This window comes from Oryzias latipes, chromosome 12 (assembly GCF_002234675.1).
Source record: "Oryzias latipes chromosome 12, ASM223467v1".
Taxonomy (NCBI): domain Eukaryota; kingdom Metazoa; phylum Chordata; class Actinopteri; order Beloniformes; family Adrianichthyidae; genus Oryzias; species Oryzias latipes.
Window position 1 is genome coordinate 15328637 of NC_019870.2, and position 27504 is coordinate 15356140.

General features: G+C 39.5%; 1 protein-coding gene across 3 annotated transcripts in view; it reads left to right on the forward strand.

The window, feature by feature from the left end:
- The first annotated feature begins 1469 nt into the window (after positions 1-1469).
- Positions 1470-27504, forward strand: part of rabgap1 (RAB GTPase activating protein 1) — a 59154-nt gene continuing 33119 nt past the window's right edge. The window contains exons 1-14 of one of the 3 annotated variants that reach the window (XM_011481878.3): positions 1470-1611; positions 10086-10321; positions 11660-11689; positions 12657-12915; positions 13120-13330; positions 14125-14299; positions 19949-20109; positions 21614-21724; positions 22357-22423; positions 22514-22616; positions 22898-23067; positions 24037-24205; positions 24902-24995; positions 25901-26051. In XM_011481878.3, the coding sequence (XP_011480180.1) occupies positions 10169-10321; positions 11660-11689; positions 12657-12915; positions 13120-13330; positions 14125-14299; positions 19949-20109; positions 21614-21724; positions 22357-22423; positions 22514-22616; positions 22898-23067; positions 24037-24205; positions 24902-24995; positions 25901-26051 (1854 nt within the window). In that variant the 5' untranslated portion in view covers positions 1470-1611; positions 10086-10168. Of the gene's footprint in view, positions 1612-10085; positions 10322-11659; positions 11690-12656; positions 12916-13116; positions 13331-14124; positions 14300-19948; positions 20110-21613; positions 21725-22356; positions 22424-22513; positions 22617-22897; positions 23068-24036; positions 24206-24901; positions 24996-25900; positions 26052-27504 lie in introns of all 3 variants that reach the window. The other 2 variants (XM_004074960.4, XM_011481879.3) reach the window with 2 other exon arrangements.

Here is a 27504-nt window from a genome sequence, read left to right on the forward strand (position 1 = left end):
TAGAAATACTCCGAAACAAAATTTTAAGCTTAATTTTTAAGCTAAATGTCCTCCATCGTCAGAAACTATGCCACAAGAACATGTTAAAATACCTAAAACACAATTTTTGTTGGTTTTTAAATGCAGAACATGGTCAAAAATTGATTAATAAATACAGAAAATTATGTTTAGTCGGGGTGTAATAATTTATTTTAACAACTATTCAATTTGATTATTTTGTGTTTGGGTTTGATTCATTTTCGGTTCATTTTTTAAAAGATTTGCTTCGATCTGAATTACTGACCTAAAATTGATCCAGGACATCTTTAACCAAAAATGAACTCAGAGATAATTACTGAACACTGCAGGGAAAATTCCTCGTATTTCTTGTTGCATAATCTAGTGTAACTTAAATATGTGTACAAACAAACAAGTAAACAACAATTAATGTAAATTCTATTCACATTTTAGTTCAAAATAACACAATAAGAACATTATTAGAACATTTTACCACAGTGTATGGTCACATGTTTTTGCTAAATTCAAAGTGTTTCCACACATTGACCTGTATGTAATGATGGCTTGATCATTTTTTACTGCCATCATGTGTGTGTTGTCCCCTGTGATGGAATTTTTTATGTTACATTAAGCAAACCTACCGTCACTCAATCCAAATAGTATTTTCCAATATTGATTCGATTGTCGATTTATATCATTTTTTTAATAGCCTAGACAAATTGATCTAATTCGATTTTAGGAATAGAAATGGATTCATCGATTACTAGTTACACCTTGATTTTCAGGAATTCACCATTCATACATTTTTAAGGTGGTCATAAAAACAGGGTTTGATTTAATAAAAAATTTTAAGTTGACATAGGAGTAATCAATCAAAACACAATTTTCAGTCAAACTGCACATCAGAGAAAAAAAATTCAATGGTTACATTTTTTATGTAGTTAATAAAACACAGTGTTTATTACTTGTTTTAGCTACAGATTTTTCGTCTCTGCTACTGACTTACCATGTTCATTTATGTCAGACTGAACTGCTATGCATTATGTTGCTTTGGAAAATAACAAGCCTTTGACTAGCTGGACAGGAATGACCAGCACAGCCAGAGCCCTATGACAGCAGTGGGTGTGCTCAGCACAACTCTCCTATTGGCCGGCCTCCGTGACATTTCTATTCAACAAATTAGGGGGGGGGGGGGGGGGGGGGGGGGTGAATGGGTCCTAATATTTGACAAGTGCCAAAGTGACAATTCATTAATAGTTTTCTGTAGCCATATTTAGTGAGCACACTCATGGTATGCTTAACTATTTTGAAGTGAAATTATAATCATTTACCTCAACCTCAAAGACATATTTTGGAAACTCAGACTGACTTTGATTATTTAAATTAGTGTGTGTTTGTACTTAAAACACGCTTAGGGTCATTGAGGGCAAAGCCTCAACCTCACTTGGCACGGGCGACGGAAGAGCTAACAGACGCATGCGCAGTGTGGTTGTCAGCGGGTTGGTTGGGCTTGTGTTTACAGCTCGGCTGGATGCTGTTGGCTGCTGATGTGCCTGGGAAAGTGCAATGTCGTGCCAAGCTCCACCGGAATAAAATATCTTTACAGGAATAAAGGTGAGCAACTAGCAAGTACACACGCGGTCGTCTTTAAAGTTTGGCGCCACTGTCGACCCTGCCTTCAGCGCAAACGCCTGTCTTTTTTGTTGTTTTTCCACGACAGCGATGCTAGCAAGTAGCAGGGGTTAGCCGTGCAGCCGTAATACAGAAATGGCCTTTAGCAAGGCTATGGCCAGCACAGGTGTGGCTGCACATTTATATATAAGGAAGTTGTTGGGGAAACACGCAAGCATAACAGTTTTTGGACGACGTCTGCAACGGTGTTGGAGCCGTTTAGCCGAACTTCAATGCTAATTTTGCAGGCTGTGGTCGCTCTCTTATGGATGATGTCTCTGTTGTGTGTTGATACTATCTTTGCTAATTTTGAACAGGATTGCAATAGCTAACTCGCTTTATGAGAGCAGAGCTCTAGTGACTCACTGCCATTGAGTAAATTTTAAATTGTTTTGTTTAGTGATTTCTAAGCTTAGCTTTTAAAAGTCACGTGACCTTACAGAGCCATTGAGTTTCCTCAGCTTAGCTCCATATTTTAAATGATCAATCTTGTGCAACTTAAGAAACGTGTGGCTGCTTTAAATTGGGGTATAGAAAACCAGGTTTTATCTTATTTATTAGGTTTGAGAAACACATACATTCTCGAGTTGATTTAATGGTTTGTTGTGGAATGTCACTGCTAAAAGTATTGCAGTTATGAATAGAAGTCTGATCACATGAAGCTAAACCAAAATATTGACCAAAATATTCTGTTGTTGCAAGAAAAGTATTCAATTATTAAACAGGATATAGAATAGGGCTGCACGATGTGAGGAAAACTTGCGATATTCGATATTTAAGATTAATATTGCGATAACGGTATAATTTGCGGTATATAAACAAATAACAAAATAAACAAAACATCATTCCCATTTAATTGCAACAGTTTAAAAATTATACTCCAAATGACCCTCGTTGACATAGGAGACAAACATCTAACATAATAGGCCTCCATCCAATTGGTCAACAAGGTGAAGGCGTCCATCCGATTGGTCAGATGAATAAAGGGCAGGGCTCCAGACTAACTTTTTTCACTAGGAGCACAGTGGCCCCTAACTGAAAATTTTAGGGGCGCAACCAGAAAATTTAGGGGCGCATACCGTAAATCAACATTCTAACCAAATATACTAACTTCCACTGTATTACTAATAAATACTTTAATAATAGATGCAGAAATTACAATGTGCTGTTTCAAATGCAGTGTCACATTTTATTCTGCACTTTTGAAGATGCAACAAGAAGGTAAACTGACAGCACCATCGCTGTCATGACAGTACAAATAAGTAAAGAAAACTGATGGAAATTTATCTTTGTGACACCAAATAGGTGCAGCCAAGATGCACAATAAGCGTGTTTGAGATCACTCAGGTGAACTCAACGCTGCGCAGATCACCTGGTGTGAGACATATATTTTTGTTTTTGCTCCAACATCAACTGTCAATCATTACAAAAATATCGCGAGAAAGGGGTGGGAGCAAGGCGCCAACCTACCCGGACACAGCTGGAAACTAGAGACTACAAAACAATGCATTATGGGACATGTGTCCTGATGGTTTTTGTAGTGGAGTGATTAATTAAAATAATTTAAAATACCAATTCATTAAAAAAGGCTACATACATCACAAAACATTAAAATAATCATAAAATATATAATAACACAGATCATACTAAGGGGGAGAAGAATATTAAAACTAAATTGAATGTTAAGGACAACTCCAACTGTTGTCCTTCAGTCTTGCTGCAGATTCGCTTTCATCTCACAGCCCCCCCCGCCTGGTGTCCCCAACGATCCAGGGGAGGTGCTGGTTCATCTCAAACACGTCTATCGTTGCATTTTCCCCACGTATTTTCAGTGTGTCTAAAACTAATGTTGTTTTTGCTCGAGCGTGTTTAAAGTTCAAGCCCCGTTAGCTGTCAGCATGTAGGTGTGGGACATTTATTCTCCTCAGCTGACCCGACTCCCGCGGGACGGGAGCGGTGTGCTGCCGTAACCCGTTTGATGCGCCGCCGTAACCAAAACCTAAACCTTCCTCCGGTTCTGTGCGGCCCAGAGAAAAGTTCAGCACGGACTGCATGTATGTAGAAAATTACGAGCGAATAAATACGTTCAAAAGGAAAGTAAGGAACTTCTTAATGTGGCCCGGGGAGGGAGGGAGCTGTCAGGTTTCCTGCTTTCAAACCCTGTCATTGTCACGCCCCCAAGAGTCATATACCCCACTGTGATTGGTTGGTCAGCTCCGTGCACGACGATGAAAAAGTGTCATTCATACAAACTGGCGGGCTGCAGTAACATTAAACCTTCATATTAAGGCGGGGACCGCAAAATATCATCTTGGGGGCCGCAAATAGCCCGCGGGCCGCGAGTTTGAGACCCCTGCTGTACACTCTGGCACTGGTACACTAGCCACAGGTCGGAAGAACGAATCAATAGTTCGCTTACCCATAGCTCAGACGCACATATCAGGTTGTGATATTTATCTCAGTCTCCTTCCCACAGATGTTTACGCGCACTCGATTATCTCTAGGCCCCGCCCCCTCCACGCATTTTAGCCACTCACAGTGGCTTTCCCTATTCTTCTCACACGCAGTGGCCGCCTCACAGACAGGTATCACGCGAGAGTGTACGTGCTCGCGTTTCATGAGTATGTGCGCGAGTGTGTGTGTCTGCCTGCGTCCGTGTGGCTTGCGTCTCATTGATTATTTCGTGATCATTGACGTGCCCCTTCCACGTTTGATGTATAAAAAATACGAAGGGTGGGGGAGGCAAATTTACTGGTCGCACATGTGCGACTGGATGTAAAATTCAGTCGCACTCTCTCAAATTTTGGTCGCAAAATGCGACCAATTGCTCGCAGTCTGGAGCCCTGAAGGGATTTATTTGATTCGTTAAATGCTTCAAGCTGCCTTAAGGTTGTATTAACACATTTTAGGTTTACGATTTATTGCGATTTTCACTGTCTTTTGCGATATGCATATTGCAGAGCTGGATATTGCGATAACGATAAATTTGCGGTATATTGTGCAGGCCTAATATAGAAGCTTTATTTTTGTGATGCATTAAGTTGATTTTTTTTGTAAGCTCTGGGTCTTTAAGTTTGAATAATGGAATGTAATTGTTAAAGCAGATAATAAATGAAAATATAATAATCTGGACTCGTTTGAGCTTTTATTTTGCAACAAACCCACGAACATAATTGGTATTTAACCCTAAAAATCAAGTTTATCTGTTGAAGCATCATTGCTTTCTGTGTTACTACCTCTTATAGTATATTTTTCGTATATTTTGGAAAGCACTTTTTCATGATGCAATAACTCAACATTGACTTTCAGGTCTCTGTAGAAGGTATATGTGCTCAAACTCTATTTTGGTCTGCAACCTCAGGCTGCTGTGAACTTCAAAACATGAGCGTCTCACGTTGGCTTGAGGTTTATGACTGGATGAAATTAAATTAAAACAAAACGAGTAAAACCAACTCCTATTTGGGCACATATCAGTAAAATGGGATATTACATTCCTAAAGACAGCTGGATGTCACAGTAGCAAGAGACAGGGATGTTTTGATATAAAGGTTGCAGGCACAAATAAATATAATAGTCCTGTATGTTCTCTGTTACAAAAAACTTTAAAATTAAGTGATACACTACGACAGGTGATAGCACCCTTTTCTTCTGAAAGAAGTCTGGATTTGCAACACTGTTCTGTATGTTTTAGTCTCTTACTTTATCTGTTTTTTCACGACAGCAATCCATCGCATGATATTAAACGTTTTAGCTGGTGTTGTTAAAAAGAAGCTCCAAAAATAACCCCATTTTTTAGTATGGTTGGTTACTATTATGGCTTTAATGTCTGCACATTCCTGACATCTTGCGATGAATCTTGTGTCCACTTAGCCACGGGTTTTACCCTTAGTGCAGGGCAGGTGTTGAACAAAACCCTGCAAACATTTTTCGGAAATGCAGAAGTGCTGAAGGAGATAAAAATTGAGGACGATGAGAGTGAAACAAAATCCTTTGGTGCTTGTTCAACAGCTTGCTGCAAGTGCAGATACAGGAGCTGTGTCTTCTCTCATCAGCTGCTCAAAGTAAACCTGTTCTGGCAAACCAGCTGAGGCGATGATTTTGTCTGGGTCTAGTTTCACTGTCCTGCTTGTTCTCCAAATGTTCCTGTCCTACTTACTGCTGATTACCTGGATCAGGTGTGTGAGACCACAGGGGTGAAGAAAAAGAAACAAACTAGTGATCATCACTTTAAGTTTTATAAATCATATTTATCTACCTGCTGTTCTGTCTACCGTAATTTCCGGACTACAAGCCGCTACTTTTTTCCTGCGCTTACAGCCCTGCGGCTTTTTCAGTGACGCGGCTAATTTATGGATTTAATTGGCGGCCGCCATGTACGTATTTTCGAACTCAGTGAATAGTTTGTATTCTCTATCTAACACCAAGCACACCTCTTAGCAGCCAAACAGCATGGACTTGACTTCAGGTCTTAGACACTTCAGTCATGGTTCAACAAAACGAAACACGCATGCCCGGCCGCATCCCAGAATCCTTTGGGGTCATTAGACCCAACGTGCACGTGATCGCCGCTACAATATGATGAAGCTTTCAAGTTAAAAGCAATCGTTAAAAGCAGCGTAAAAAAGTCCACCGTCACCAACGGGTTTGGAAAAGCCGGTTTGCTGCGTGACGGAGAGAACAGCGCATGGAGTGAATTTACACTCCATTTACGGTTTCTAAGGACCGATGGCAGTCTGAAGGCTCCCACACGTAACAACGCACCCGCCCCTCATACACAAAACGTACAGTTTTAAGTCCGATTGCTCTGCACAGACACGATTTGCTCCGTCCACCGGCGCAACGGGGACGAAGTGCTGCTCCTTGAAGCTGCCCTGGCCAGAGGTGTCGGAGTAGATAGGAAGGGGAGACAAGGAGCGCGCGGGGCGGGAGCGGAGCGCAGAGGCGTCCGCGGAGTGCAGAGGCTTCTGAATTCTGACGCACGCGCCGCACTGAGGCGCGCGTATCACGCTGAGGCGCGCGCTTTTCAGTCGCCGCTGCTTTATTTTACCGTTGTGTTTTCTAACCAGCCCTGTTACTCCCATAACGCTGCTGCGACACAAGCGGAAGGAGAGCTTTTCCCGTTCACCCCTCCATGCACTGCTGCTAATTCTTAAACACGTACAACAGAATGGCGAGCCGGGCGTTGGCCCCGCCTTTAGCCCCTAAGACTCATGGGAAATGTGGAATCGCGGATGTAAATTTCCTCATTATAACTGAGGGATGTAATGTTGATTATATGGTTACTGTTTGTAATTTTATGTTAGATACCTAGATTGTCAATAAGTAAAAAAAAAATGAAATAAAAACACCATAACTGAGGGACTTGTGAACAGAATAGAGGTCTATGCTGTTTGACAGATGTCGATACACTCAAATACATGAGCCAGAGGCAAAATTGGCACCACCCACAATGTGCTAATGAATTGCACTCACTCTGGGATGCTGGGCGTGATCTGTCAGGATGACAATATCGGCTAACACATGCGCGGCTTGTACTCTGACGCGGCTTGTGTATGAATAAAAGCAGTCAAACACGTGAATATGGGTGGGTGCGGCTTGTAATCGGTCGCGCTTTGTAGTCCGGAATTTACGGTACTTTGACTTCTTGCAGTCTTCCCCTGAAATATGAGTAATTCAGGAATTATTCACATTTGTCCTTCCTGTTCAAGCAGCTGCTGATGGTATGGAAGTTTGCATGCATCCCTGGTACATAAACCTTTTCATAAGAATAAAAAAAGGCAAAAAAAAGAAACTATTTCTCAATACAATACATTTAACAGCTCTGCATTACATTTATCAAGTACGTACTAATCTATGCTTTGAAATGTTCCTACATTTTCTTTTAGCAAATCATTTCAATCTGTTTTTCATATTTTCCAAAAATACAGTAAAGATATGTGCATCTTGTTGTAAAGACATTTTCTCATGTCTGCATAACTAGACATTGTGCTATTGAATTAACATTGGATATAGAATGATAAATTATAACCATATACTTTCTAGATTCCTACTACTAACCTGCATTTGGTTGTTTTTGTTTTTAAATGCCGTAAAGCTTTAAAAAGACAAAAACAAATGTTGTGACTTTGCAGCAGCAGGCAGATATCTATTGCTGAGTCGAGGAGGCAAAGCGGCCTGACAAAGCATCTATTATGAGTCTGTTTGAGCAGCATCTAGTCACAGAGTGTTCGATTTCTGCCTGCATACAGATCAGCGGCTGTGCGTGAAGTGTTCACCATGCAGGTGTGGGGTGATCCAGCCATGCAACTGTAGTTTTTGTTTCTCTTTCAGCGTTTGCAGTGTGTGTGTGGCATGTCAACTGCACAGATAATGGGGTTTGCAGTCTTTGCTGGTTACTTGAGACATGAATGGATCAGTGGAGCAGGCTGCTGTTTTCATCAGCTCTCCACTCTGCTTTCTTCAAGCAAAATGATTGGCTTTGGTGTCAAAGTACTCGTGTCCATCCTAAACTCTGTTCAGATGGACGGTCCTTGATTCGTTTGACACTTAGGTGAGATCATCTCAATAATGGACAATTTCTTTTTAAAGATTGGTCTTTGTGTTGGTCACAGAGAAGCTATATTGGGTCCCCTTTAGGCATTCTTCTCTTCTATACAAACACATTGGCTTGATATAAAATTAAAGACACACTCTGACAAAATTGTGTTTTTGGTATTTTTAAAATTCTTTGGTGGCATTTTTCTGATTATGGATGTGTATATTAAATAAAAGTAGGCTTTAAATTGTATGAGGATGGGTGGGGGGTGCAACAACCTCCCTGCTCAGCTCCATTCTGATGCATTCGTTTGTAAATGACTAGATACATGTGTGTTTTCCTCGTCCAAACTGGCATCTGGCTCAACCTGTACGGCCGTATAGGTCTGATATTGCTCGCCATTTTGTTGCAACAGTAATGGGGGGGCTCTAAGCTAAGGGGGGAGAGTGTAAACTAATGGATGATGGGGAATAAGGGCAGACTTATTTTGTGCTGACAGTCCCGCCCACAACTCAGAGGCAAATTTCTAATCAACGAATGCTGTTCTGCAGAAACTATGTCCTAGAAGTAGAGCTGTGACGGTGTCGGATTTATGATCACCGCGGTGATGAACCACCAGGGGGCGCGGTGTCGCAGTTAACCGCAGCAGATGAGTTATATAGTTGTAAATGAGCTATCAATGGTGTGTTTAAGTATAAAAATGTAAGACTCATTTGAAAAATATCTTTGTATTTTTCATTTTTTTTTAAATTTACAGTTATCCATATGACACAATGCCTTGAAAATGTTTAAATTAATCTGTATTTCAATTGATAAATGTGTATTCTAATGGATAAAAGCAACAATATTGTCTGGATGACCAGGGAAGATTTAATGAAATATAAAGGAGACTAGTTTTGTGTTTCTTTGTTAAGAAAACAATTTTTTTTGAAGGACAAACCTGTTATTCTGGCTCACTGCCATTCCAGCCTAGTGTGTTAAAAACAAATGACACAAAACAGTAATATTTTGGACTTTGTCTTTTTTATTTTCATTTGTTTCAAGTTCACAACACAGCTGGTACATTCCCAGGTAAATGGTAAACAGTCTTTTTTGTATTTTAGTTAGTTATAAAGTAGTGAGAAAAACAGTAATGAGTACTTTTGACGATTTTAGAGGTTTGTTTTTCCTGTTTGGTTTGGAACATATTAATAAAATTATTCCCAATGCGAACACCTCAACAAACGCGGGGCAACCTTGAAACTTAATAAGAGTCACCAGTGTTATTTGACTTGGCAGAGTTTACTGTCCTGACCTTTTCCTGTTTTCATTGTTTGGCCTGTTTTGAATAGAAATAAGTGTGATAGACCAATCAGGAAGGAACAGCAGCCTAAAAGACTGATGGAGGGCAGGAAGCAGGTAGAAATAATTTGGTCTCTCTCTTTTTTTAGTCTTCCAATATGTTCTGCTGAGTTTTTGTGTGTCACTGTTTTTTGTGTGTGTGTTTTTTAACATCAGGCTCACCTGGGTACGGTGGCCCTGAAGTGAAGGGAAGTGAAAATTCACATAAACAAAATCACTCATTCAGAAACAAACCACATATTCAGTTGTTCTGATATTTTTCTATTACACCTGACTTCTACAAAGTAACCGAAGATGAGTTGCAAGTCTTTGTGGGTAAATTGCTTCTCTGCTCTCTCTTATATCCAGCTCTTTTCCTTGCTGTTTCATTCACTCTTTCTTTTGCTGCTGGTTTACAGATGTTTCAAAATCCAAGTTTCTGTGTAAATAAAAGCAATCTTTTTAGGAGGAGCTGGGATAAAATTGCCTTTTAATCAGGATGCTTTTCATGGATTTCATCACTTCATAACATTTTTTTTTTACTTATTCTTTCCTTCTCTAGGGGATTTTGCTCATCATCTCCCACCGCTTCCTCCTCCCGTCTTCCATTCATGAGCAGCGTAGCTGAATTTTACAGCGACAGCCATGGATGACAAGGGCTCAGTGGGGAAGATTAGCGTGTCTTCAGACTCAGTGTCCACTCTCAACAGTGAGGACTTTGTCCTCGTGTCCCGGCTGGGGGATGAGACACCCTCTTCTACTAATAATGGTAGTGATGATGAGAAGACAGGACTGAAGGTAAGGATGATCGTTGACGCAGGTAGAGCCAAATAATCCAACCAGCAGCAATAGAAATGTTATCGGGCAGCTGACATTTCAAGCTATAGCAACCATATGGGCTTTAATCCTTCTACGGATTCTTACTTAGCAAATACTCAGGACTGATTATGTTCACAATAAGGCCTCTGATCACACAAGAACAATCGCAGCAGCAAAAGGCTCTTCTTTAAATATTTCATCTAAGGGTTATAGCTTTAAATGAGCACTCTTTATAGAAAAAAAAAGTTGCTTCCGTGAACAAAGACATGATTTACCAGGTTATTCTAACGAACATTTATTTCCTTTGACAGTATAAGATCACTGTTAACTGTCTAGATTCCACTAACATGTCCATTTCTCACTTGTTAAAACTTCCTTTTGCTGTTAAATAACATTTGCCTTTCTCACACATTCAACCATAAACCTACTTTTTTCTTTGTTTTTCTTTTTCTTCGTCATTTTGCCTCTTTTCCGTCCGATCTATGTAGATCTACTCATGTTTTTGTTGCTTTTTAGTTGATGAATGGACTTCCAGGCCGTTCGTTGGTTCTTATGGAAACTCGCATCTTTTTAATTAGTATACAAGAATTCTGTTACTTTTTTTTGAATGGAAATAAATAAAACCTGGAGCCACACATTTAACCCATAAGAACCCACATCCATCATGGGTTCTTATGGGTAACCCCCCCCCCCCCCCCCCCGTTGTATTTGTTGTTTTCTAGGGGGCGTCTGTTTAAGTGGGCTATATGTTGCTGAACTATAGTTTGTTTAATATGCAGGTTGCAGTTTAATGGAGGTTCTCATTGATTCAGGAAGAGACTTTTATGCTGCTTGTGGGTAATGTAGTTATTTGCGTGTGTCCTAATACGTTCAGATTTCTAATTTCCTTTTATCTGCATCAACCTCAGTTTTAGTAGTAATACCACAAGATGGTGCCATTGTTGCATGGATGTTTCAAGCTCTGGACTGCAGGGTGTCATCTTTACATTTTTTTGTGGCTCAGAGAGAGCACTATTCTCCATTTTGTTTCCTCTTATGGAATCAGAGGGAAGTTTTGCTTTTAGTGAAATTGAGGGCTTGTGCCGCCAACTGAGTCAGTCCGCCGTCAGATTGATGAAAATCATCACCCAACGCACACCTCATCTGTTTTTTCTGTGTCGCACAACACAGTTGTGTGTTCACTCCATCCACCGGCTTTGGGTCATGTCGACATCATGTTTAATTTATTTTTATTTTTATCGTTCACATCTCCCTCCCAGTCAGCCCATCCAGTTAGAAGAGAAGCCAGCATGTCTTAACTTGTTGTTTGTTATGCAGGTGATTTCTGAGGAAGGGGTCAGCTTTAAGGTTAGTCCCCCTCTCTTGCTCTCTTTCCTCCTCTGCTCCTCTCTCTGATGTCTCCTTGTCCTTGTTCATATTCCAGTGCTTTCTTCCTGTAATGTGATTTTGTGATGAGTCTGTCTGTGATTATGTGTTCTTCCTGAATCGTTTTTAACTCATGGCCTTTGCTCTGGGCTGCTTTGTTTGTTTGTTTTGATGAAACATATGGCTATTCTTACATGTAAAGTGTAGAATATATTTATTTTCCTAGGCCCTTAGTTCTTCCTGTGTATCATAAAGCCCCCTAACAGCTGTGAAGTAACACTAAATTGGTGGATGTACGGAATTAAAAAGGCTCTGGTCCAGTTTTCTCAGATACTTAGCTGCAGTCTGCAGTAGTGTCTTTACCACTTTGGATTACAGTTACAATTTGAGAGGCGTGTTGCTCCTATTGGACAAATTTGTCATTTCCGGACAAATAGATGTTGGAAGAAATTTACCTGAAAATCTCCGTTTTTGTTAACGCTTTTTAACACAAAGAAGCAAAGCTGGGAACCTCCTCTGACTCCTTTTAAGTTTGTGTCCACATAGATGCTGGAATACATTGATTTTTAATTTTTCAGTTATTTAAAAAAAAACTGATGTCTGATTAGTTAAGGAGGATTTCTACTAATTTCTAACTTTCAATGTTTTATAATCTCTGAAAATCCCCAAGTCATTGAGTTTCGAGTCTTTTTATGCTGGATCAACAGCAGGCCAAATTAAAATGTCCCCAAACTCAGTTTATTAAAAAATTACTTCATTAATGCCCGAAGGGAAGTTTATTTAATACTTTCAATAGAAATGAATACAATTGTCAACTTTGATGCTTTAATGCGAAATTCATTAAAACAATGCCCTTGTGCTTCCTTTTTTTCTTGGTTTCTTGTCTTCCACACCTTCTGACATTGCGTTGTTGTTGTTGTTGTGGTGTTTGCCTGTTTGTGCGTTCCAGATTGTGGGGAATGGGAGTGAGCAGCAGCTGCAACGGGAGTTAGAGGACGTCCTCATGGACCCGTCGGTGCATGAGGACGCGCTGGGATCCGAGCGGAGACTGGACGGTGTTTGTGGCGACGGGTCCAGCCCTCACCTTAATAGGCCGTCGCCCGTACTGCCAGGCCTGGACCCTCTGAGCGCACCGCCCCCCAAGTTGGAGATGGTGCTTCCTGTTCAGACGCCCCAGGAGAGCGAGCTGAATGAGAGGTCTTACAGAGGTGAGTCAGCCAAGACTCCCAATCTTCACATTTATTCATCTTTGAAAGTTATTAGTGCTAAGAGTTCAGCTCTGATCTATTATTTAGGTAATATTCATTAGGCAAAGCATTTTACAAGCAGTTTCATGACAAGAATTCTGGAATTATATTCAATCATAACATGTAAACATTTTCTTTCTTTCTTTCCTTTCCATGCTGCAGCAGATGAATCCTCTTCAGAAGGCAGTCCTTGCAGTCCCATTCCAGACGAGGACAGCGTTGTGTTCAGCCAGCTCACATATCTTGGATGTGCCTCAGTCAACGCCCCCCGCAGCGAGGTGGAGGCTCTGCGAATGATGAGCATTCTTAGGGGGCAGTGCCAGGTCCCACTGGATGTAACCCTGTCTGTGCCAGGCGTGTCTGAAGGCACCGTCAGGTAAAAAGAACACGCAGAAGTTTGTGTATTTGATTGGCTGCTGGGTGTGCAGTAAGTAAGGGTGAATGGCCTTTGAAGTGTGCAATATCAGAAATTAATGCATGGCGAGGCTTCCACGGCGCCCCTTAACTGCCTCAGCTGGCGCGGACCTCGAGTACAGTGGCAATGGGAAGCGATATAAATGCTGATTGTCACGATGTGTTAAATAAAGCATCAGTTCAGATAGGAATTTCACCTCTTCCCGCTTGTTTTTGTCCAGATGATGAAGCAAAAGTTTGTTATAAAGAAGCCAACGCAGTGATATACAGTAGAACACTTAAGCTATGTGACCGAAATGTCTTTTTTTAGTCTTGCATTATCACTTTTTTAATCCACACCCAGCAGCCAATCAGAATCGAGAATTCACCCGGACCTTGGTATAACACTTTTAATCCACACCCAGCAGCCAATCAGACTGGACTATGGTCTAAATCTGTACAAACCACACACATAATGCACAAAGAATAAGTGCTGTATTTTTCGGACTATAAGTGGCATTGTTGGGAGAAATATATTGATACACACCTACAGTTTCCTGAAAGGGCTACCATTTGTTATTGGGAAAATAACCAATATAGGAGCCTATTTATGTTTTAAAAAGTCGCTTTTGAGTATAAGGTTCACCCCTGGCCTAAGTATGCAAAAAAAAAACAAAAAAAAACAAAACGCCACATTTACTCTGAAAAATACTGTAAAAGCTAGGCTGTTGAGAAGAAGTGAAGTACCCACCACCAATTTCATTTTTATTTCACCAGGTTGTTGGATCCCCACAACAACACAGAGATTGCCAACTACCCCATCTATAAGATTCTGTTCTGTGTGCGAGGCCATGACGGCACGCCGGAGAGTGACTGCTTTGCCTTCACAGAGAGTCACTACAATGCAGAGATCTTCAGGATCCACGTGTTCCGCTGCCAAATACGAGAGGCGGTGAGCATTTCATTATGAAGTGATGTCTGCCATGCTCAGGAGAAAAATAGGTGCAGCACTGTTTTCCTCCAGCTGTTATACAAAACATGAACTTGAAGTTGATCTGGTTTGTAGGTTTGGTTATATAACTTTTCCTGAGCACATGTTTTTTTTTGTCCTTCCATGTGTCATATCTGGTGTTGCTTTTGGGGCATTTCTAATCATAAGACTTTTTTTTATTTTTTATTGTAGCTGGATACTATTTCTACAGGCAATAAAGTACAAACACAACATCTGAGAAAAAGAAAAAAAAAACAACTTTTCCTGTTGAATGTTGCCAAGACAGCTGGTTTTATTTGTATGTGCCTGTTTCTGTTAGTGACCACTTAAGCGTTTTGTTGCAACCACATGTAGCAGAAACTGGAGCTATCCAATCTGGTTTATTAGCTCATAATCAGGAAAATAAGCGATACAAATGTAAGATTTCTGCATTTCATGGAGGCTCAGTTTTGGTCGGATCTGCAGGTATGAGCCTCTGGGAACTCTGTCCTTCATTTGCAAGCTGCAGTGGAGTTTACATGTAATCCCAAAAGTCGTGGACTATGGTCTAAATCTGTACAAACCACACACATCCAGAGAGCTCTCGTCCTCGCCGCGAGGTTCAGTAGACGCATAAATGCAGATGAGACGGGATTCACTCAAGAAACTGGGTTGAAGTGCTGCTGCTGTGTTCGCTGACCTGTTTCATCCCTCATGGAAACACTCGGTGTAACTAAAAACATTCGGACAGATGCTGCTCTATGAGTCCCACATTGTTTCGTTTTTTTCCTGAGTACCAGCCAAACTCCCATAAAACACCTTTATGCACTAAAATCCAGACATTTGAACACTCTGATAATAATAATAATCTCCAGTGCTAATTTACCATTTTGCATTTTTTTTTTTTTTAGCAAAGGCATCTGCAGTTTTTTCTATTGTTTTCTCCTCCCTAAGTGTCCCGCAGGGAGCCACAGTTGTCTCCTTTCTAATCCCCCCAGCAACAAACGCTTCTCTGCTGCTGTCTCATGCTTTTTTTGGGTTCTCATTTGCACTACTCCTGTTGTGAGTCAGTCCATTGGCTGCTCCATCCCTCGGGATTTTCATATGACTCTCATCAGCCTCAGCTTCACAAGACACAACTTGTAACACCTCTTATATCAGCACATTTATTCTCTTCACCCTTTACCTTGTTTCATGTTTAATTTATTTATTGTGATCCGATGTGCAACATTTTTCACGTGCGTATAAGGTGTACATCTTTTTGTAAATGATCTTGGAACATACACTGACACTGGACATCCCAGCAAAAAAACAAAAAAACAAAAACAAAACAGACTGAAAGCGAAGCAAAATATGACATTTGCACTCCTGATATTGATGCTGCATCTTCATCAGCTGCAAGCTCATTCATCTCATTTACAGGAGATCTTGGATTTCCACAGTAATTCAATAAAAAGATGAAGCAAGCGAAAAAGCTTCTCCTTCTATTTCCTCTTGATTTGCTTGGAGATCTGCGACACCTCTTTTTCAGCTTACTGCAGATTCCAGGTCTTTCGTCATTGCTTGATCTTTAAAAAGGGAACAAGCTGCTTCCTAATGTACAGAGGAGGTTTGTTACCATTTGCTTAAGACAATTAAGAGACTTTAGCTCTGCAGTTTTACATTGGATGAAATAAGAATTTGATTCCTTGCTGATTTTGTAGGTTTACCCACATAAATAAATGACAGTGGTTCGTCGTAATGGTAGGTTCATTTGAACACTGAAAGACAATATCAAGAAAATGATCTTAAAGTATTTATATTAATTTATTTGAATTTCATTGAGAGAAACAAGTATTTGATTCCCCTGTAAGCACTGGGAGTTCTGGTTCTCACAGACCGGTTAGACTCTCCAAATCAACCTGTCTCCTGAATTGAAGACACCCGTTTGATCTAATCCCAGGTAGAAAAGACACCTGTCCTGTCAGACTCCAAACTCTCCAACATGGGAAAGACTAAAGAGGTCTTAGTGGGTTTAAGACTGCACAAGACCGGGATGGACTACAAAACCATCAGCAGGACGCTGGGGGTTAAGGTGACAACTGTTGGTGCAAAAATAAAAGAATGACATGACCATCAATCAACCTGTAGGTCTATAGGTCATGAGAATCATGAGAAATGGGTCTAAAACAACACAGCAGGAGTTACTTGATGATCTCAAAGCAGCTGGAACCGCAGTCACCAATAGAACCATTGGTAATACTTACAGCCACAATAAAGAGTCAACCAAAACTCCTCCAGAAACGTGCAGAAAACTGCTCATCAACTACAAGAAATGTCTGACCTCTTTGCTGCTTATAAGAGTTTACTGCACAGTACTAAACCTTTCTATCAAGATGGTTCTAACATTAATTTCCCTCAATGAAAGGAAAGTTTCTTAATATAGATTATTTAAAGTCTATCTGTAGTTTTTCTTTGTGCTTTTTAAAAAAAAAATCTTTCTGTTAAAATGAACCTACCATTAAGATGCCAGACTGTCAATTTCTTTTTAAGTGAGCAAACCATTAAAATCAGCAAGGGGTCAAATACTTATTTCCTCCACTATAAGCCGTGTGGTAACATTTGTATTAATTTGCATTACAAACAAGCTTATTTTACTTAGTTTCTAAGTTTATAGATGTAATTACATTTAAAGTTTCACACACTGCTTAAAACTAGAAAGTGGACATGAGTACAGCAAAACATCCAGTTTGGCACATTTAAGCTTTGATGTCACAAACGTCAAAAATAAAGTGAAGTTAATGATTGTTCTATTCAAAAAAATCTTCTTAGGATGAGTTTAAGTCCCTCAAACGAAACTCTTCCTTTCTCTGACCTGAAACTTTGTGTTTTCAACCAGAGATCTTCATCCTGCCCTGCAATGCATAACACAGGAGTTTGGGCCTCTTTATCTCAACAAATTGGTTTCTTACAAATCAAATTACAATTATAGGCACACATATAAGCACCAAAGAAAACATTGTGCTTTTCTCCACATGACTTGAATCAAAAAGACATCAGAGAATTGAAAAGACATTCGATATGAATCAAATGACAGTTTCCTGGAAACATTCTTTTATGTTGAACCCTAAGAAGGAAAAACAAACTATGTTAGGAAAAATTCCAAACTGGACATTTTAAAACTCTACAGGGGGTGGGGGGGCGGACTGACTTCTTTCTTCCCAGCTCAAATTTCTTCCCTCGTGTTTGCTGTAATAAAAATAACAAACCCTGCACCATCCCTTTCTACTGTAGAAAGAATATAATGCTGCCTTTGTGTTGAATGCTGCTTTATTTTCTGGCCTTGAAAGAAGCACAGAAGTTTTATTTTTGATAGCAGCAGCTTTTCTGCATCCTCTTAATGCCACCATCCCTCAAAGCACCACCCTTTCCCACAACCGCAGGGTTTTTTCTACCTTAGTTTAATCTAGTGTTTTATTAATCAAACAAAGGCCGCAAAAAGATTCTTATTTGTGTTAAAGGACAGTGCATTTAGGATTTTTTTGGTCGTTGTTTTTGACAAAATAATTTGTAGACTTTCTGTCATACTTCCTACTATTTTTTCCAGAGAAATTTTTAAAAAGATTTCACAGAAATAACTTTGCCTACTGATAAAAGTGAGTTTAATTTGTTAAATAATACCATTGTACAATTGGAGTCCTAATCTTATCACTTTAGATTAGTTGTGATCTGGAATTCATTTAATTTCATGTTGTTTATAACCTTTAATCCAATGTTTCAAGAAATGCTTTTTAAAATTTCTTGGAAGAGTTATTATTTGTAATTTAACATTTTTTTAAAATTATTTTAAACAACACTCTGTGTAACATTATTTAATATAAAATGTTCAGTTGAAATCATCTTTAATTGTAATAATAGGGAGGAAGACATCCATTATATTGATTCAGTTATGATGCAAACACACACACACAAAGGGGCTGAGTGTACCCTGTTTTGCTTACTTTGCAACTGCGCACACACACACACACACACACACACACCCACACACACACACACACACACACACACACACACACACACACACACACACACACACACACACACACACACACACACACACACACACACACACACACACACACACGCGCGCGCACACACACACACACACACACACACTTTGAGTCATTCTGATTTAGTTTTTTTCAAACAAAATAGTCAGAAAAATATTTTAACATAAAATCAAATTATTTTTGTATGGATACAAAGCCAGTCACAGCAATGGTTTATTCTTTGTTTATATGTCTATTTTCCACTGGAAACATCACAGCCCAGTGTTAAATTACCTAAGCCAAAACAGATTTTGTTCTGAACAGGAGGAGGCTTGAGGACTGGACCCAAAACCTTAGAGCAAGATTTAAGGGAAAACCTAAGAAAATCTTTTCATAGAGCAGGAAGCATTTGTCCAAGGCAACTTTCAAACATACCAAGAAACTGATGCTCCTTGGTGGCAGGACTTAGAAATTCTGCTATGTGCTGTTTGCCATAATTAGGCTTCACAATGCCTTCTGTTACACATTTGCTTCAACAGATGTACGGAGATCTGTTCATGGAGCTGGAAATTAATGTTAACGACTTAATGACTGTTTTTGTTTGTTGTTTTTCTTCTATAGCTCCCAATAACCACAGCTACAGAAACTGCAGCACTTTTTTTAAGTGACTTTCTGCTCCAAAAAAGGTTTTGTTGCCCGTGTGAAAAACAGTTTATTGGAGGAATGGGGTTTACCTCCTGAGAGTTTGACTAAAAACAGAACTTGACTGTGCATGGATTACATAAATGCTTTGGCCTGTAATGTTTGTCTGTTTTTGGTAAGACTGAGCAAGCATGATACGGATAAATCAGAAACGGATTGACCTAAAAATCACACACCTAAGTTGCATTTAGTGGCTGGTGAACCACTTCATGAATAGGAGTAACTCAAAGCTTCTAAAAATACTAGATAAATTGGATTTTCTGTGGAAATACATTGGATTACATTATTGCTGAATGTTTTGCTAAACTGTTTATAGCTGAAAAAGCTATAAATTCTTTTTTTTTTTAAAACTGCAAAGAAGAAAGAAGCTGATTAGCAATTATGAACTAAATTTGTTAGGCGAGCAGCAGAATCTCACTTCTGACTCTAAACCACAAGTCTGATGAAAAATGTTTTGTCTGTTATGTAAAGCCGAAAGAACAGAGGAACCAAGAATTGCTAATTTTATGTCTCAAGGAAAAAGTTTTTATATAAAATAGATTGGACTTATGTTCTATTAAGCTGTTTCCATTCCAAACAAGGGTTTAAGCGGAAGTTTTTATACCCTTTGGAGATCTGTTCATACTATTTACTTTCAGAAAAATGTCAGATTCCTAGCTCTTTGAGCCTTCTTTGAGTGCTGGTTCCATGTCTCTAGACTAAAACCAACATCTAAGAAAAAGCAAAGTCATCTTTTTTAAAACAGCTTAGGGCAGGGGCGTCCAAAGTTTTTGCAGTTTAATTTTCAACTGTTCACATGCACAATGTGAAATACAGAAATTAACTATTAAATGTCAAATAAGTTGTGTGTTGAAGACAGAGGTGTATTATGGGTAACCACTGTGCTTTGTTGTTTTTTCAGGTGAGTAGGATACTGTACAGTTTTGCCACTGCTTTTCGGCGCTCTGCGAAGAAGTCAGTTCTGTCATCGCAGCAGGCTCCGCCTCTCACTCCTGACAGTGATCTGTTCACCTTTACGGTCAGCCTGGAGATTAAGGAGGATGATGGCAAAGGCACCTTCAGGTAAAATCAAGTTCAAGATTTTTTCTTTGTAAGGAGTGGGAAAATAAAAGACGTGTTTGTTCTGTTCTACTTTGCTGGTGTTACTAAAGCAAATACAAACAACAAAAAATTACGTTTTCAGTGCATGGAAAACTGCTTCTGGTCCTTACAATTTTTTCCTTTACATGCCAATCTTTACGGGGATAACATATCATAGAGAAATGTATGTTTAAAAAAAAATCTGTGTTTTGACCTGTCCTGCCTCCTAGGGGCAGAGCTGGATTTGAAACCGAATCTATTTATAACCATTACCACATGTAACTACATTGTATAAAACTACAGTTTAGCCTCCTTTGCACTTTCCATGATCCACAGTTATACAGATGGTAAGTTTGAAGAAGAATAAAGGAGTTACTGTGGAGGAGGCTGGTGTTCATTGGTGGAGCAGATAAGAAAGCACAACATGAAGTTCCTGTGTTTGCTTTATTCACCACATCTGCCTTGACCTCTTTATTTTGTTTTGCCATCATACTGAGGGGTTTCCGTGACTCATTCAGCTCCTAAGAAAAACAAAACGCAAAGATAAACCTGCTTATTTTTAGCCAGCTCATACTTCCTCCTCATTAGCTTTTGCCTAATTATTATAGGCATTCTGAGTTCCCAACCAGCAGTCTTTGCATTCTACTTCACATTGTCTGATTTTGTACAACAGAAATTCTCAGCAGAGCTCTGAGAGCAGAGAATTCTATGCATTAGCGGTGAAAACAAAAACCAAATCCAAAGATCAGTTGGGATTTTCTGGGGTTCGGAACAATATTTTTAAAGTATTGAATCTAGAATATAGCTATTAAAAGGTTATTTTTTTATGGCTAAAAAAATATGTGATTGAATATTGGTTGGAAAAAAAAAATATTTTTAGTCTTTAAGGGAATAATTACATTTTTTCCGTTGAGGAAAAAGCATCATTTTTATTATTATGTATTTATTTTTTGCTGCTCTTGCAAAATAAATTTGTTGTTGTTGTTCTACACCCTAAAAGCATCTGTGATGATACTGTGATGATAAAAAATTAAGCACGTTTTCTTATACATATTTAACTAGGCCGGATTTAAAATGGATCTTGACGTTTCTAAAGAGGCGCCTAAATTGTTCAGGAAAAACACTTTTCTTCTTTGCCTTTGACTGCTCCCTTTGTCTTTGTTTCACAGCAAATAATGTATTTCTAAATATGTACATTTTTTTCTAGTAATGAGGGCTTTAAGACTTTTAAATTATTTTTGTCTATGTATTTGACAATGAAGCCGTCGGAAAATGGCTCCTTTTTAGGGGGTAAGAGCTTTTTTCCCCAAAAAGCTCTTTCCCCTTATCAAGCTCTTTGACCTTACTGTCCAGTTTTTTTAAAGGTTTTTATATTCTATCTGGAGCTGATAATATTTTTGGTAGAAACAGGGTTGTTTTTATTATCTGGTTACATTTTGTCATGATAACTAATACTAAGCATTTATCATTATTTGTTTCGATTCAGTGCTGTAGCAAAAGACAAGGACAAACAGAGCTTCAAGCTGCGTGCCGGAATGGACAAGAAAATTGTCATTTATGTTCAGCAGACCTCCAACAAGGAACTGGCAATCGAGAGGTAAAGTGACGCACAGAAGCACATACACACATTAGTCCCTGTGAGGCACCATGCCTATATGTGCAACATAATGGACATACCATTGAGTTGAATCCTCAATTTTACGTCTTTCTGCAAACAGGGTTGCAGGGTTTTCTTTTTTTGACATCTTTTTTTTTTTTTTGCCTTGGCAAAAACATTAAAGAAAGTTACATAATTGGTTAAGCTGTCAACAAATATTCACCAAAAAATGAAAACTTGTAATAAGCTAATGCAGATGCATATTTTTGTGTCCTAATGCATGTTTCAAGGGTATATTGAAAAGGGATTGAAGTGAATCTGTCTCATTTTCTACATCTCAATAAACGGTTAAAGTTTAAAATTAGTGTTAAATTTGCATTTCATAAACTAAAAGGCGTGTCAAGTTTTATCCAGTTGATGAATCAGTAGTGTTTCACCCAGGAGTTTACCATGTTTTCGTCTTGCGTCTCCGTGTGTGTGTGTGTGTGTGTGTGTGTGTGTGTGGGTGTGTGTGTGTGTGTGTGTGTGTGTGTGTGTGTGTGTGTGTGTGTGTGTGTGTGTGTGTGTGTGTGTGTGTGTGTGTGTGTGTGTGTGGGTGTGTGTGTGTGTGTGTGTGTGTGTGTGTCCTCCAGGTGTTTCGGACTGCTGCTCAGCCCGGGGAAAAATGTGAAAAACAGCGACATGCACCTGCTGGATCTGGTTGGTGGCTTTCTCTTAATGTGCCTGTGAATCCTTCTGTTATAAAACGGTGTGGATTTTTCTCATTTGCTCTGCCGTGCGCTGCCACAGGAGTCAATGGGAAAAAGCTCAGACGGAAAGTCTTACATCATCACAGGAAGTTGGAACCCCAACACGCCTCAGTTCCAGGCTGTAAACGAGGAAACACCCAAAGGTAAGAGCCAGAACGGTTCCCAGGATGCAGATAAGCCTGAATTGTTTTCAATAGTTAAAACAGCAACAGAAGCTGTTTCCTTCATTCTTTTACACCACTGTTTGAAAAGAACTCTTGAATTAATCCCTAAAGCTCAGAAGTAGAAATCATTTACAGAACAGTGGATGCCACAAATAAGCTTTAAAGCCGTACTTAAATGATACAGATTCATTTTTTAACCATAAATGTGTCTCAAAGGGGGAAATAAATATCCCTCCTTCTTGTTTTTCTTGCTTTCATAGATAAATTCATGTACATGACGACAGCAGTGGACCTGGTCATCACAGAGGTCGAGGAGCCGGTCCGTTTTCTGCTGGAGACGAGGGTCAGAGTGTGCTCGCCCAATGACCGGCTGTTCTGGCCCTTCAGCAAACGCAGCTTCACCGAGACCTTCTACCTTAAACTGCGACAGGTCGGTCTATCCACCAGGACAGCAACAGAACAGCAAATCTGTTATTGTTTGACTTTTATCGGTAATAAATTACATTGGATAATTATTCTTTTGGATTCTTTCTTTTTCTCACAAACCACAAAATATTGTTCATGCTTCTTCTATAGATTTTGTATTAAAGAGAGAATCGTTCTTCTCTAGACTATTATAATCAGTGCAAAGACAGTTTCTGCAATTGGCTTAACCGAGTTTAAAAGCCTTCTGGCTTCTTGTTTATACAGTATTTTTTTGTGCATTGAAATCCTTACATTTGCTGTTTTTGAACGATAAATCTCAAAGCTGCAGTTGCGTAACGACACAAAAGTCACCCTGGCATGAGAGAGTTCAGGTTTTATGCAAGATCTGAAAGACCAAAAAAGATTCTCAGCTCAATTTTTAGTAGTGTTTTTTCTTCTGATGTTAAAGTTACTTGGTGTAACCCTGAAGCAAAAAAAAGAGAGGAAACCGTCTGTGTGATATTTGTTAACTCTTATATCATCTGCTTGTATGGGGGTGGGGGTGGGGGATGCTTTTCAGATACAGCGTTTGTATATAGAATATTAGCAATTGAGTAAAGATCGCAGTTGTAGGTTTAAGAGTTGTCATCTGGACTTTTTCAAGTTGAAAACATTTCAGCTCTTATCCAAAAGTCTTTGTCAATTTGTCAAATCCAAAGCCTTTTAGATAAGAGGTGAAACGTTTTCAACTTTAAAAAGTCCAGATGACAACTTTTAAACACACTGCTGCATTTGAATCAACCTGGAAGATTGAGAGTCTTCAAAGACAATTTAGTGAAGCTATAAGTAAACGTACTGCAGTAAGCTTAGTGCAATATAATGCAGTTAAGAGGTGGCCAAAAACAACATCTTCCGTCCACTGGTAATGTTAGCCCTCCTGTTCATCTTCTTACTTCTCATATCGCAGCATTGATCAGATGTCTTCTGTTTTTAGATGGAGCGGAAAGAGCGAAAGAGTCCTGCCTCTGACACACTTTATGAGGTGCTGAGTTTGGAAAGTGAGTCCGAAAGAGAAAAAAGGAAAACCACGGCGAGTCCAAACATCGTCCTGGGTGGAGCTGGCACCGGGGCTCCATCGCCACCAGAGGATGATGAGGAGGAAGGTAAGCGAGTGTAGTTTGACTTCTCAGCTAGGAAGACAATATTTTCGAGAGATGAACACAACAAGGTGGAATTTCGATCATGTGAAAACGCATGAATCTTAGCCCACAGAGTAAAGCTGAACAGCACTGATGTCTGACGACGTCTGAATCCCTCTTTGATCGTCAGATTTTAAAGCAAGTGTTATAGCTTCTGAAATGGAATTTTGGGGTGATTTTGAAAACCCATGCCAGAACATCCAACCTAAAGCTAGAAACCTGTCACTGCCCTCATGAAATAAAAGTTCTAAATCAACAGACAAACTGGAGTTAATGCTTTAAGAGGTGCTTCTTTTAGGAAAAGACAAATGTGAGTAGATCCCAGCCGTCCAAATGGAGACGGATCACTCGGTGACTAAACTCTTTGTACTTCATTGTCTTTTGTATTTAAGTTTTAATGTGGAATGCTAAAAAGAAGAGCTAAGAGAGCATATTTTGAAACTTGATTTTTCATAATCGCTTTGTGCTTTCATTTGTTTAAATATTATTTTGTTGCAAATATTAGATATTAACATTTTCATTTGATTACAATAATTTAGACAATGTATTAATGCTAAAATCTAAGAAAAGGAATTCATCATAAATAGTTTTAGGAACCTAGTTGATCTTTTTATTTTTAATACAGTAGTGGATAACCTTTCATTTTGCTCTTTTGTTCAGATAACGACGAGCCCCTGCTGAGTGGGTCAGGAGACGTTTCGAAGGAATGTGCTGAGAAGATACTGGAGACCTGGGGAGACCTGTTGTCCAAGTGGTATGAAGATTTTTAAAGCTCTTAGAAAGCCTTGATGAGGAACTCATTTATTTGCTTTCCATCCTCTTTTTCTGCCTTTCAATCAACGCTCTGCGTTTGACATTAGATTTAGGCATTTTATGATGCCCTTCAGGGGGAACATTTAACTATATTTTAGGTGTTTGTCTAAATAAGAGTCATAAGACTGAACTACAGCACCACAAGGCTATTATGTGTGATTCATGAGTTTGTGTTTGTGAGCAAAAAACTGTGTGTTGCAGCATGGGGCACTGGAGGGGGGGGGGGCTCAGAGGGTCAAATCACAGAAAGCCTTTTACAATTTTGATGCCCTAAGGAGCCAGCCTGGAATTGCTTGCATCACATGCAGACGCACATGCATGGGCATGCACAAGTATAGTTTTAGCCTCAACAAAAAAATGTCACGTATTGCATAATCTGACACTTGGAGCAAACAAACAAAACAAACCTGGGAAATGGAGATGGAGGGGGTTAGATAGGGGGGTAGAAGTGAGAAAAAGAGCATTAATGCTAATGTTAGAAGAAAAAAATCCAGGGTAAATATTTTCCACATTCAGCTGAAGAAATGTTAATCACTTTCATGCTGACAGAGGAATATTTAAATCTGTGATTGATTGCATCCCTTGTGGGAAGTGGAACTGGAACTTTTGCATGCAAATCATTGATGCTGACTGTAAAGTTATATAACAGCCCCCACCCAAATCCCATTATATGGCCCTTTAAACATCTCTAGGCATAACACTCCCTTCTCTATGGATTGAAAATACAGTTACATACTTACAGTAACATGTTATTTGCCATTTGTACATTTGAAGGGGGGAGGCTGATGGAAAAATAGCATCCAACAGGCCCTTTTAAAGCAGCTTGGCTGTCGTTTGTTCTTTCAGGCACATGAACCTATCGGTGCGTCCAAAACAGCTGCCAGCTTTGGTGCGAAGCGGGATCCCTGAGGCACTCCGCGGGGAGGTGTGGCAGCTTCTTGCAGGTTGTCACAACAATGACCACCTGGTAGAAGAGTATCGGACTCTGATTACAAAGGTAAGACGAATGCTGACGACCTACTTTTTTACTCCTAATCTGATTCTGAAGGAAGTTTTACTTCGGAAAACCACTAGATGCTGGCCCCCACATCGGAGTTATTCTTGACGCATGTCAAGTTGCTCGGTCCCGTGTCAAAAATACGTGCGCTACTGTCTTAAAGCAGCTGCGCCAGCCGCTAAATTGAAACCCCCAAGCTTGCAGAGTTAGAAAAATAACAGAGGTATTTGGAAAGTTTCTTTACATTGAAAAGAGTCGTTAAGGAAACAGAAGAGCCTTTTACTTCAAACAAAACACAAAGCTGCATTTGACAGACAAAAACCAGGAGTCTTCACTCCAAATATGGATTCATTGCGAGAGTTGTTCCCACACACCGAAATAATGAAAATATTTAGACTTTCTTTTGTATTTTTCCATTGCACCTAAAAAGTCTGACGACGCTGAAGTTGGCATCCAATATTTTAGCTTAGACTTTACAGTGACAGGTCAAGGGAAAATCTATCACATTTGAATGGTTCATGCATGAAATCTAGTGTAACGTTTTTACAGAGGATGAAGATAAACTTTACCCTCCAAAGTTAAGGGAAACTGAAGCCCCCCCAAAAAACAGACTTCAGCCTCGTACAGGCCGATTGGTGACATTTTTGTCTGACATTAAACCGATCAGTGGCCTAAAAAAGGTTGGGGACCACTGTGTTAATGGTTTTTAAAACTCCTTCATAGAGGCTCAAATACATTTTCTGGTGGTTGCCTCGCTCCTCATGTTACTGTCTTTCTCCTCGTAAACATAATTGGATATGGATAATAGAATTAAACACGTTTTTTTCTTTACTTATGTGAACAGAATTGTTGCTAATACTTTTCTTGGAAAATTTCTGGTTCATCTCTACTCATAAAAAAAGTTTACTCAAGGGTTCACCGGTGGCAGTGGTTCATAAGACTGCTTTTCTTTCTTTCTTTTTTTTTTAATGAGCTAATAACTTGTGATCCAAAACGCTGCCATGCAATCATGTCGGCTCTTTGCTTTAATAGCTGTACTCTGTTTTAAGAGTTTATTTCCCTATATGTTTAACTTGAAGGTTTCAGAAAATACTGTGGACATTTACAGTGCCAGCAGAAGGAAACAATGTCTGCTGTTCATGATTATATCCCTTGTGTACACGTAGGACAGCGTGATACTTTATACCATATTCCCCCTTCTCACTTCTGTCCAGTGTTCTTATATAAAGGGAACATCCCCAGCAGCAAGCTGAGTCCCAGGTGGTTAAAAGATGTTTCCCATCTCCCTCCCCAGCTTTTATCTTCTCTTCTTGTTTCCTTCATCCAGCATTTTTAGAACAAAGAGCTGTTCTTTTTTTTCTATGTACGGAATCCCAACTTTTTCTCCGCTGGCCTAAACATTGGGTTGAAATGCTTTTTATTGATGGCCATTGGACATCAAGTTGGAAGGGAT